The 13696-nt window shown below is 34.9% G+C and overlaps 1 protein-coding gene across 2 annotated transcripts in view; it reads right to left on the bottom strand.

Annotated features, from left to right (window-relative positions):
* The window catches only part of RABGAP1 (RAB GTPase activating protein 1), a 159591-nt gene that overhangs the window by 78800 nt on the left and 67095 nt on the right, over positions 1-13696 (bottom strand). For both annotated transcript variants that reach the window (XM_079928051.1, XM_079928050.1), the window contains exons 11-13: positions 8920-9094; positions 5132-5225; positions 1082-1232 (exon numbers count right to left, since the gene is read on the bottom strand). In XM_079928051.1, coding sequence (XP_079784177.1) covers positions 1082-1232; positions 5132-5225; positions 8920-9094 — 420 coding nt within the window. The remainder of the gene's footprint in view (positions 1-1081; positions 1233-5131; positions 5226-8919; positions 9095-13696) is intronic.

The following is a 13696-nucleotide window of genomic DNA, read 5'->3' as shown; positions in this document are numbered from 1 at the left end:
AAACTTGAAGAATTTTAGAAAACAAAAACAAAACTTATAACCAGTACCATGGGTCCTACAAAAGGCACAAAGCACAGCCTGACCTTGCAAAAAATTAGTTTAAATTCTTGTATACTTGTACAAGGAAAAATTTCGTTGCTTCACTTGCAAAACCTTGAGCAATTCATGAACTTGAGAAGGGGATACTATAAAAAATAGAATTCTTCACTTTAGAGGAATGAACTAAAAGGGAATATGGTTTACGATAAAAGAACCATGTTCTTCCAATTGTAAAAACTAGGACTAGGCCTTATCTACAAAGAGCACATTTCTTTGAAGTGTGAAAAGGATTAAAATAAACAAAGGGGGCTTCCCTGGTGGCGCAGTGGTTGAGAGTCCACCTGCCGATGCAGGGGACACGTGTTCGTGCCCCAGTCTGGGAAGATCCCACATGCCGCGGAGCGGCTGGGCCCGTGAGCCATGGTCGCTGGGCCTGCGCGTCTGGAGCCTGTGCTCCGCAACGTGAGAGGCCCGCGTACCGCAAAAATATAAATAAATAAATAAAATAAAGAAAGGAGGGCTTCCCTGGTGGTGCAGTGGTTGAGAGTCCACCTGCCGATGCAGGGGACGCGGGTTCATGCCCCAGTCCGGGAAGGTCCCACATGCCGCGGCGCGGCTGGGCCTGTGAGCCATGGCCGCTGAGCCTGCGTGTCCGGAGCCTGTGCTCCACAGCGGGAGAGGCCACAACAGTGAGACGCCCGTGTACCGCAAAATAAATAAATAAATACATAAACAAACAAACGAAAGTTTTTACACATGGCACAGCACAACTGACCTAAGAATGAAATTATAGTCAAAAGAGATTCATACACAAAGGGTAGAGGCCATCTTTTGCCTCTGAGGTGAAAAGGAAGGAAGAAAACCTATGCCTTCTCCTTTGTGCCAACACTAGAAATATCTCTGGGACAGAAGTATGAAAGTTCTACTCTTACATCAGATAAACGAATTATATAAAATTCTTAGAAATCAAATAGCCACAATGATCTTTTTATAATAAATTTCTAAAAGGACTAATGCTGAAGCTGAATTATCATCCCCTTACCTTTGTGATGAGAATTCGGTACTTTTCTACTAGGTGGTCATTGTTGTGACAACCTGCTAGCAGCTGCCAGACTTCTCCTCGAAGAGCTTCAGGAACACCGCTTCTTACTAAGGATGACAACTGCTTTGGCCTCACACTCAAGTTAAGATGCCTAAAAATAAAGCCATAATCCATAAGTGCATAAAAGACAGCTTCTCTAAAAGAGTGTTATTTTTATGAAAGCTAAACTAAATGATATACAAAGACTTAATAAAGGTAATATATTTTTAAAAAAAGTCATTGAACTAGATGTGGCCAATGTAACTGTAAAAGATTGAGTGGAGGAAAGAATTCTGAAGTCAGACTGCTTCTTAAAGTATCTTTAAATTATTACTCTACTTTTTTTTTGATAAAAAGCAAAACTGGAAACCACAGCTTTATGGTTGTAGTTTGTATAAGAAAAACAAAGCAAAATTCCAATCATTTGACACATAGCCAAAGATAAGAGCTCGACGCTGCATCAAAATTGATAAGCAAACTGTGTATTTTTACATTTAAATATATATTTGTTCCAAGTGAGAATAAATATAAAGATATATGATTTCAGCAGTTTTTATGACACCTTACTTCCAGTAACTTTTTTGAATAACTATGGTGGATAAGAAAGTTTCTACTGTACTATTTTAACATCAAAACAAGTCATTAAAGTCTTTGAGCTTCATTTATCTCATCTACAAAATGGGGGAAATAAAACAACTTTTTTGCGGGGTCGTGCTGTGTAGCATGTGGGATCTCAGCTCCAAGACCAGGGATCAAACCCATGCCCCCACTGCAGTGGAAGCACAGAGTCCTAACCACTAGACCGCCAGGGAATTCCCTAAAATACTTTTTGGGGGGGGGGGGGAATAAAACATCTTGAGGGACTTCTCAGTTGGCGCAGTGGTTAAGACTCTGAGCTCCCAAGGCAGGGGGCCAAGGTTCGATCGCTAGTCAGGGAACTAGATCCCACATGCATGCCGCAACTAAGAGTTCACATGCCACAACTAAGGAGCCTGAGAGCCGTAACTAAGACGCGGTGTAACCAAATAAATAAACAAACAATAAATAAAGGAAACACAGCATTAAATTATAAAAAAAAATCTTGAAATGTTGGTATTAGTTTACAAAGTGCTTTTGCACATAATTTTATTTGCTGCTTACAACCATCATCTGAGGTATGTGGTAGTATCTCCAGTTCTACAGATGCAGAAAGAAGTTCAGGGAAGTTGATTACAAGACTGAGGTAGCCTCAAACTCTAAGACTAATGAATGCACTATATATTACATAATAGCTGCTTTGTGATTTGAAAGCCACCATTACTGACACATAAAGCAGGATCCTGACACAGAGGAATTCTTGTGACTATCAGATTTAAACAGAAGTTACTGGTACAAAATGACCACTATCAAAATACAAAAAGGTCTGAGACTTTTCTCACAATTCTCCCAGAATACTAGCACAATAATGCACAGTACACTTAAAAATGGTTAATTCTGTGATGCTAGCACCCTAATATAAGAGCTATAGATAGTTCAGTATAGTTTTGGCTTTGCTTAGAAAAAAAAACTATATGAAAGTTGAACAGGTGGGAGCAGAAAGGACAAAAGTAGTCCTATTACCTAATTCAAGGATTGGTACACTTTGGCCTGTGGGACAAATCTGGCTCACCATGCGTTTCTGTAAATCAACTCTTATTGAAACAGCCATTTTTATTTCTTTACGTGCTGTCTATGGCTGCTTTCACACTGCAACAGCAGAGTTGAGTAGTTGCAATAGAGACTATTGACCACAAAGCCTAAAACATTTATACTTGGCTCTTTACAAAAAAAATAAACCTAACCCCCAGGATTATTTGATAACCCTAGCTTGATTTATATTGATAAAATTATTTTCAGAATAATTTTATGTCACTTATAATAATAACTAGCTAACTCAGCATACTATTTTATTACTGACATTAGTTCTCTTATTGACTAAAATTCATATCAAAAGGAACTTGGAGAATTAGAGCACAAAGGTATATTTATTTTAATTACTGCCACTAAAATCTAATGTAGAGTTAAATAAACCAGCTTTGGGACCAGACTTGACTGTGTTAAAAATTCTGGGTGCTGTTTACTAACTAGAATTGCTGACTTAATCTCTAAGCCATTTCCTCATCTATAAAAATGGATACTATTTTATAAGGTTGTTATAGTTGAAATAGAGCACATAACTTAGCACAGCACCAGATACGTGATAAATCTATTACTTCTTACTATGATTACTACCATTACAACGTCTATTATTTTTAATCTAGAATAATCCTGAGTGGTGGTTCTACAGACTTGTATTTTGTAAATGAAGAAACAGACTCAAAAGAGTTAAGTGACCTGCCCAACATCATACAGCTTAGAAATAGGAGAGGTAGGATTTGAAGCCAGGTCTACCAGGCTCTAAAACTCCATGATACTGTGGATGGTTCCTATTACAGAACACATATAATAATGATGAAAAAAAATAATGACAAAATGAATTGAAGAAGAGAAACTGTATTATTATTTCTAAAGACATGACTGAAACCAGCAAAAACTGTTTTAAACACCCTGAAAGACAGTTGAGACAGATGGAAACTTAGTTAATATATTTGAAGGAGTAAGATAAGGATATCATTTAATCAAATGAATAACAAAATGAATAAACAAAGCTTGATAAAACAAACTCCAAGCAACTGTATAAAATGCTGGTGAGTTCATTTTATAAAACTTAGATGCTATATATAAATGATTTTAAATACGCTATTATATAACCATGTCAAGACTCAATTACATTTCTATTTTAGCGCAGAAACCTTTTTATACAGATGAAATTCCTGCCAGCAGCAGTCCAAACACTCCAAAATCACTGAACTGAAAATATATTGTGATGAGAGCATCAGCAGGTTTGTCTCCTGATTGCTAAAGGAATATCAAAAATAAATGAAAACTATTCCCCTGGGGGGCTTTTGCAGAGTTCATTTATTAAAACCACTTGTGTAAAGACAAACCATCCTTTGGTTTGCATTCTCCTCCTGTACACATTTGACATTTCCCAATGTGGAGAGTGTTTTACCAGAAGTGTAAAGCACTGTGAGAGTGCTAGAAGCAGATGATGCCCATTTGTAGTCCCATCCCTTAAGGGCATGAAGTTTTTTTTTAATGCTGAGACAGTTTTACTAAGAATAGAGTGAAGGTTTCAACAGTTAAAACTTCCGAGAAAAATCAGACTCCAAAATAACAGGTCCATGGGGAGCTAACGGACAACCCTAATAACCAGAAAGTCAGAAATAGAAAACTACTCAGATCACTTTCAAGTTCAGCTCTTTTCAGCATATACAGGCATCCTACTCAATGGGGAAAGGAAACTACATAAATGCCTCACCAACTTGATTTACCAGATTGTCTCTGATACCATTAATAAATACCTGAAGGTAGTGTACTCTCTTTAGACAGCCTAGAGGATAGTGTTTAATTTTGTTGTCAAACCATCTTTTGAGCTGATGAGAAATTCCTGAATTTTACAAGTGTTAGTAGGAAAAGTAATTGGTAGAGCAATTAATATATACCATGTTTATAACATGCTGCTCTGTCAGTTGAGGCATATAACACAGATAAGGAAAAATCCCACCTGGAGTCTCTTACCATGGCTCTATGCACTGTGTGAGCATCTTCTAAACCTGATTATTGTTTATAGTCTTAACAACTGTGTATTATCTTAACCAGTCAGTGGTTCCTAACCACTTTAATACAAATGACTTCTTTTCTTGTTTATTCTCCCCATGTTTTCCATGTTTGAATAAATATTTTCTGCAACAATGTGAATTTATTAGGTTTCTGATATTTTGAAAGTTGATCTCAGATCTTCACTACTACCCTTATAAACCTCTAAAAACAGATGAACCTCATACTTAGGTTTTTATTATTGGCTCCAAAATTCAATAATGTTAGGTAAAATTCCATACCCATAAAATAAGAATTATAGGTGAAAAGGAGAACTATTCTATTACAACTTACCATTTAGACAGCAGTTCTCCCCATGTTTCAAGAATTTTCTCTGCACATTCTTTGGATACATCACCAGATCCACTCAAGAGAGGTTCATCGTTATCTTTAATAAACAAAACACACAAAAAAGGATAACAGAGGTGGCTATGCTAGCCAGAAGAATGACCTGGAAACATAACAGTCAAATTTGAAAGATTTTACTGGGAACAAAGTATCATAATTTCTCTCTTTCAGTGTATAGTTATAAGTACGAGGAAAATAAAAATGGTCCCAGGTGGAATGTTGTTGTAATCTCTTTAATTCTCTTTTGCTTTTCATATAGGTCTATATTATGTCAACTGCAGAAAAGAGCCATATAATTATAAAATGATAGGACTCAAAATATGAGTATGTTCTCTCACCTATTCCAAAGCAAACAGCTTTATACATGAAAATATATCGCAGTCTTATGTATAACAGTTAAAATTACAAACCACCTAAGCATAAGCTACAAAAATAAGAAAGCAGAGAATGTCAGAATAAATTATGATACATGTTTACAATGTAAATTTGTGTTGACACTTGTTTACATAATGATCTGGCAAAATACCACAAAAAATAAACATAAGAGCTAAATCTTCATTATAATCTATGTTAAAAAACAGAAAATAGTCTGGAATGAACTATACCAAGACATTAACACTGAGTGATGGAGTTATGATTCTTTTTCCTCCTTTATGTTTTTATGACTTTCTAAATTTTCTACAATGACATAATTTATAATAGAAAGCACAAAAATATTTTAAAAAGGACCAAAATGAATCATTTCAAACTTAGTTCAAGTAATTAGGAAATGTAAATGTGAATATGAAGTGAAAGATTATAAGACATAAAGACAGTGAAAAAAGTGGCAATGATAAAGGCATCTGAGACAAATTGAAAAGTGTAATGAAATTGGAGGGAAAATATGAACTAAGACTTACTTAATAATCATCTTTTGTTGGACACTTGGTGAGTTTTCAACTTTTTACTACAAATAATATCAGGATGAACATATCTCATTGCTTTTATTGGGTATATGCCCAGAAGAGAACTCCCTGGGTTAAAAAATGCATGCTTTTAAGGATTTTGAAACTTACTGACAAACTGCCTTCCAAAATGGTTTTACCAATTGATATTTGCACTAGTTGGGTACAACAGTACTTGTTTCCATGTGTCCTCAATCAATGCTGTATCTAGATTTTTTGGTTTAACCTGCCTTAAAAAGTTTTGATCTTTACACCTCTGATGATTACATCATGAATTGGCATCCGTTTAGAGATGGCATATCTGAGAGCACTGATTTTAAAGGCTCAGAAATCCAGGATACTTATTATTAAACTTATTTACATTATAATGCCTTGAACATTATCAGCAGTTTTCATAGTGAGTTACGGAAGAGGACAGACTGAATATAAGTGAGACCTCTGCAGATAGATAAGGAAAAGAGAAAGGCTCCAGTGCACTAAGACAAACTTCCCCTGCTTCATTATTTTGCCAGAATTGGCCCTACTTTCTAAATACCTCAAGTAACTACTCATTAAAAATGTCAATATAACACAACGTCTTTGGGGGACGACAGCTACTAAAAAATGTACTAAAATTTACAAGAGATAATTCCTTTAAAGAGATTAGGAAGACCTATCTTACAAAATTCTCTTTTACTGTCTGGATGTGTTCAGAATGTTTTCTGAACACCTCTCATTTATAACTGCTGGCTTCCAGCCCTGTGAGCACAAATGTCCTATGGATAAGGAGCCTCTTTAGAGGATTACAGCCATTTCTTTCCATGGAGCAAACATCACAACAGGACCAGTTTCCCTTGTCTGTATACTCGGTTAGAGAGAATTACCAGATGGCATGGCTGAAGTCTTCTTCAGTCCCAGTTCTCCTGTCATTAACTTTTCACTATGGAAATGGACCCCAGGAGGGTTACTCATCCTGCCAATATTTACTGAGCATCTATTATATACCAGGAATTGGGTTACACACCAGGGAAATAATGTGGGGCAGAAAAGGACACACTCTCTTCCTTTACAGAGCTTGTGTTCTAGTGTTCCCTGATTCTCCCATGGACTGCTGACTGCTGTTAGTCCTTACCTCTCCCCAGTTAAGAGCTGTCAGTACAGGCCTTCTGAACCCCCTCAATTATATTAAAAATCCATGCCTGCTAGAGATTAGAACTACATCTCAATCCTGATGTTATCTATTAGTTGGGCCCAAATTTCTTTGTAACTGGTAGATATCCTTTAACATCTATAGTATGGAGATTTGAACAGTCTCTGGTTTCATAATAAATAGAGTGCCTTTCTCAATTTTTGGTGTTGTTTTTTAATTGCTGAGTTTAAGGGGAGGAAAGTTCTATAAACTTTTATTTGCTCTGCATCTTAAGCAGTGTTGACCTAGAAGGGAAACTGAAAGTCTCCAGAACCAGTTATACAGTAGACAATCTCAAGCAGTGGGAACAATTTCACCTTTCCCAGCCTTAAAACATGACTTAAATCGCCTCTGCAGGAAGACTATAAATTGTATCTCTGACTTCGCAAAAACAACATATGTGCTTTCTTTGCACTTCAAAATGCTTTATGTGAACTAAATGCCCAGAGATGGTGACAGAATAGAGCTCAGACTATTAACTCACAGACCTGGATTAAAATCCTCCTTGCCAATTTCTGGCTTTTGTGACCCTGGGCAAATTCACTTTTCTGAGATTCTATTGCCTTATGCTCAAAATAAGTATATTCAAAATAAGTCCTATTTTTCAGGATATTTGTGAGGACTACATAAACAAAGTATTACTTTACTTTATAAACAAAGTACCTGTCTACCACATATTAAGTATCTAGTAACTGGTGGCCATCAAAATTGCTAATAAATGATCCTAAGCTGATTAGTCACAGAAAAAGCAGAAGTTACAGGGAACAACAGAAAGTGGAAAGTAAGAGCTTGCTCTAAACTTGAAAAAAGGACATATAGTCATGGATATGTATTACTTTTAACCCAATCAGACATTCCTGCCACCTCCATGCTTTTGTTAATGTAATTTCTTAGCCAGAAGTGCCCAAATCAGCCCCTTTATCCCTGAATTCTCCTTTCACTTTAAAAGTTCCAGCTAAAAAATTATTCATGGTGCTCCACCACATACTCCACAATGAGAAATGAATTCTCGTCTATGAATTTTCTAGAACACTTCTTGTGAAGCTCACATAGATGCATGCCTCATATGACCTCTCATAATCAGCTTGCTTTTGCCCTTAAAAATAAAGCTCTGGTACAAAATTATAAACTGGAAAATGCTTCCCAAACTTTCACTTTTCCTGTGTTCCTTCCCTTCATTTCTCACTTTTATACAGTATCTTTTAACACAGACTGATAGAACAGTTTACAGATATAACCATAAGAAAAAAAGAGGAAAAAAAAAGAACTGGTTGATTCCTAATACTTATCAGTGTGAAAATCCAATAATGTATAAATCAGTTGAGATGGGAACATTTATTGAGGTGGAAGCTGTGTCAGATTTGCTCTAAAATGTGCTATATTAATACACTAAGCTTGCATAGACTGATTATTTTAAAAAGGACTAATTATAAATCTCATTTTTTTCTAACTTGGTTACAATTACCTTAAAGAAAGCCCTATGTTAATCACTTTTTAATCTCCCACAGTCCTCTTAAAAGAATTCAAAATACTATGTCACTTTATCAATTCCCTGATAAAATTGTAAAGGTCTGTATGGTCCGCCACCCCAAAACAGAAATTAAGCTCTCCCTACAATTTACCTTCCTCTTCATCGTCTTCTGGAGGAGAAGGAATCATTGAACTCTGAGATCCAGACTGTGGCAGACGAATTGAGGGACTGGCTGTAGTTTTCCTCCTCTCTCTCTCTGATTCACTTTCCAAGCATACAACTTCATATAAAGTGTCAGTATTGTTCTTTCTCTCCTTTTGCTTTATCTTGAAGATGAAAAAACATTATTTATCAAGGGATAAAACATTTTAATTGAGCACTACTTCTGATTTCATACAGGATATGAGAATAGAAAGGTATTACTTTAAATATCTAAACAAAATGTAACCTTTTCTAAATAGAAAAACATATGTTTAGACTTAGGAAAAGGAAAATAGGATATTTACTGAGCGGGACTCTAGTTCTGCAATTTTATTTATTGTATTCAGACTGCATCATCAAACATCCAACTACCAATATTTAGTAAGTGTGAACTAAAAAGTTAACTGTTCTGTAGCTTCCCAGTTACTTTGTTTTGTTCAAGGTTTCCTACATAAAACTATACATGAAAAAACTGTTTTAGAAATATTCTAAAACATAAAGTTTAGGACTAAGAAAGTCTTATCTCCATGCCCCTCACCCACAAATCCTTTCGCTTAATTATAACAGAATAGGGAACTTTTCTTCAACTGAAAGCTACAACTGGTGGTGGGAGGAGACGTAAGTGACAGAAAAGAGATTAATAGAACAAATAAAATCTTTGATAGCTCAAATTGTTTTATATTCTGGGTTTATCTTAAGATAAGCACATAACAGTTTAAATTGACCTAAGTTAAAAATTAAGGGACTTCCCTGGTGGCACAGTGGTTAAGAATCCACCTGCCAATGCAGGGGACACGGGTTCGAGCCCAGGTCCGGGAAGATCCCACATGCCGCAGAGCAACTAAGCCCGTGCACCACAACTACTGAGCCTCTGCTCTAGAGTCTGCGAGCCACAACTACTGAGCCCGCGTGCCACAACTACAGAAGCCCGAGTGCCTAGAGCCCATGCTCCACAACAAGAGAAACCACCGCAATGAGAAGCCCACGCATCACAACGAAGAGTAGCCCCTGCTCGCCATAACTAGAGAAAGCCCGTGCACAGCAATGAAGACCCAATGCAGCCAAAAATAAATAAATAAGCTAAAAAAAATTTTTTTTAAAGGGCTTAAAATAAAAAATTAAGAGTAGGGAATATAATACTTTACCAGTACAATATTTAAATATATTAACATTCCATATTAGAGTCAGTTTAAGGAGGAGGAAAAAAGTGAAATACAGAAGAGCAGGAGGACAAGACAGAACTACAGGAAAAGATACAGAGACAACTAGAATAGAAAGGTAGCAACACCAAAGAGAAAGATATACATGCATAAAGTAAAAATACAGAAGAGAGGGAGCAATAAGAGGTTCATTAGGTACAGAAATACCAGGCAGAGACCAGATTCTGTCATCCTAATGTTCATTTGGGTTCTTAAGAAAAACTACTGCAATCCTGGAAGGCTTAGGTACTGGCAACATGTCCTTTCAATATCATCCTGAAACACTGTTTAATATAGTAATTGGCGAATTTTTCTGTAAAGGGCCAAAAAGTAAGTATTCTAGGCTATGTGGGCCAGTAGTCTCTGCTGGAACTACTCAACTCTGCCCTCATGGTGCAAAAGCCGCCATAGTCAGTGAGTGTGGCTGTGTTTCAAAAGCATTTTATAAAAGCAAGTGGCAGGCCAGATTTGACGCACAGACCCAGATGTGCTGGCTTTACCATGTCCACCAAAGAATTATTTAATTTTCTAGGTGAATAAATGACTGAATTACTTATTATTAATTAAAGGACCCAGACTCTGTGAAGTTACATATTAATCTGTAGGTTTGTGTCCAATAGCTATGCAAATGATTTCCATCTAATAGAAAAGATAACCCAAAGGTTACCCTATAGGACATTAACCAGTTTTGTTTCTAACCCAGCAATCTTGTTCTAACATTCTTTCTTTTTTTAAAGAAAGGACTATATAAACTCAAGTTTCTCAAATACTTAGAACCAGTTTTACCATCTTACTGGTTCCCTCACTACCTAATGAATTAAATTAAACCTTTGACATATGTTCATTCTGAATTTGTAATTATGATTTTTAATTTCAAATATGCTTTGATAGGGAACAGGATTTACTTTTGTTTTGTTTTAAATTACTCTCTAAAACATTAGTTAATTGCTATCTGAAACATTTCAAAGATCAACATAACTCTTTACCTTTAAAATTTTTTCCCAGAAACTATATGAATGTAATAACCATTGCACTTCACCTAGAAACTCCTCTTTGAGTGACAGTCACCAGAGCACTACTGCCCTTTTGAAGTCAGATAAATATGGAGTCAAGAAGTGGACCCTGCCTGTAAGTCAGGAACTCCAGCTGTTAAAAATGTTGCTCATTGTTGAAGCTGGGTAATAGTACATGGGGTCCATTATATTATTCTTTTTATTTCTGTGTACATTTGAATTTTCTATAATAAAAACCTTTTAAAAAGCACTCTTAAAAGACCAAAAAAAAAAAAAAAGTAGACATGAATAAGTGGAAAGATATCACATGTTCTTGGAAAAGATGACTCTATATTAATATCACAAAGATTTCAATTCTCCCCAATAAAAATACCAATAATTTTCTTCCAGAGCTACAAAGGTTGAATCTAAAGTTTATATGAAAAATAAACAATCAAGAATATTTAGCAAAATCCAGAAAAAGAAGAACAGCTGAGGAGGAAAGTTAGCCCTACCAAATATAAAAACATAATGTCTATGTAATTAAAACAGTGTGGTATCAGTGAATAAGTAATGTAAAGATCAATCAAAAAGAATATAAAAACCAAAAGAGTTCTAAATACATATGAAAATCTGATAATATGATAAAGGTGACATCTCAAATCACTGCGGGAAAAGTTAGACTTTTCAATGAATGGTATTGGGACAAGTGGATGGCCATTTGAAAAAAACATTAAATCAGATCCATACCTTACACTATATAACAGAATAAGATACTAATAAATTAGAGATATAAATAAAAGTAGTCAAATGAAACCATGTAAGTAATACTAGAAAATGTATAAATTCCTTTATTACTTGAGAGTAGGGAAAGCATTTCTAATTATGACCCCAAATCCAGAAGCTTTAAAGGAAAAACTTGATAAATTCAAGTATATAAGAAAGAAATTGTGTGGCAAAAGAAGCCCAAAGACTCATCATAATTTAGGTCACAAGACAAGTGACAAACCAGGAGAAATATTTGCAAATTATATCTCAAAGGGTTACTCTCTTTGATTTCATAAAGAACTTCTAAAAATTAAGAGGAAACGGCCAAAACCAAAGAGCAAAAAATATGAAGAGACAATTCACAGAAGAGGAAAGAAAAATCACCCCTACACATATGAAAAAACAAAATGCTTGTTTTCATTCATCAGAGGATAAATTAAAACTACCATCAGATCCTTATGTTTGACAATGCACGCTGATAAGCCTCTGGAGAAACAGGTACTCTCATACCTGCTAATCTCTATGATTACAACCTTTATAGAGGGGAATGGCAAATATAACAAAATTACATATGCAAAATTACCTCATGTGCCAGTAATTCCACCAATAGGTATCTACTCTAAGATGCACTTTCATAAAATCAAAAAAATACATGCACAAAGTGCTATACTGCAACATTACTTGGAATAGCAAATGCTTGGGAAAAAATCCAACTATTAATCAATAAAGGACTAGTTGAAAGAAGCATGATTTATCCAAACACAGTAGTAGGCAGTCATTAATAAGAATGAGGAAGGTCTCTATAAACTTATATGGAATGATCACCAGGATATATTAAGATAAAAAAGGTGCAGAAAAATATATATAGTATGCTAGTTTTTGTTTAAAAGGGAGTTAAAAAATATATAGAAGTATTTTATTATTTTCACAAAAAGAAACACTGGAAAGATAACCTAGAAACCAATAATAATGGTTACCTATAGGGTTGGGGAAAGGGAGGTATGAATGAAACCAAGACCTAAGAGTATACATTTTTATGTAATTTTGACTTTTCTGGCATATAAGTATTTTAAATATTCAAAAAATAAATTAAACCAAAAAGGAAAATACCCCAAGCCCCCAAATCAAAAATATGAAAATAAATCTAACTATATGTCAAATGGTAACAGAACTACAACGAAAAGAAAATATTCTAGCTAACTTTTGAACAGTACTGATTTTATTGAATATAATCTTATTAGAACACGTTCAAAGGACAAAAAGAGGTTCCACAAAATCTTAAACTTCACTCAACAGTTTTAATATTAATTGCAATACTGATTTTTTGAATGAATGGGAAATTAATGGGAATTTAAAACTATACAAATAATTTCATATTATATACCTGTATTTTTTACATACACAGAATGAGAAACGTGAAAAAATACACAGGTATTGCAGTTATATTAATAGCTCTTTCTCCCCCAAATTTGTTTAAGCATCTATGGAAAAGGTTGAATACACTAAATATTTTGGAAGCTTTTCCATTTAGATGCTTACATTTTTAAAGTATATATTGATTTTAAAATATGGGTTTTATTTCCAATTGAAAGAAACGTGTATAACATAAGTTGTACATAAATTGCAATGTGACATTTTGTATATTTTAGAAATGGTGCAAGTTTATTAACTGATGCTTAATTATCCTCATCAGTTAACTGTATTAAATTAAAATATAAGTTTGTCCTCACTGGAATTTTAAACAACTGAAATTTACGTTTTGTAAGCC

This window comes from Stenella coeruleoalba (genome assembly GCF_951394435.1).
Source record: "Stenella coeruleoalba genome assembly, chromosome: 7".
Taxonomy (NCBI): Eukaryota; Metazoa; Chordata; class Mammalia; order Artiodactyla; family Delphinidae; genus Stenella; species Stenella coeruleoalba.
This window is presented reverse-complemented; position numbering and strand designations above follow the sequence as displayed.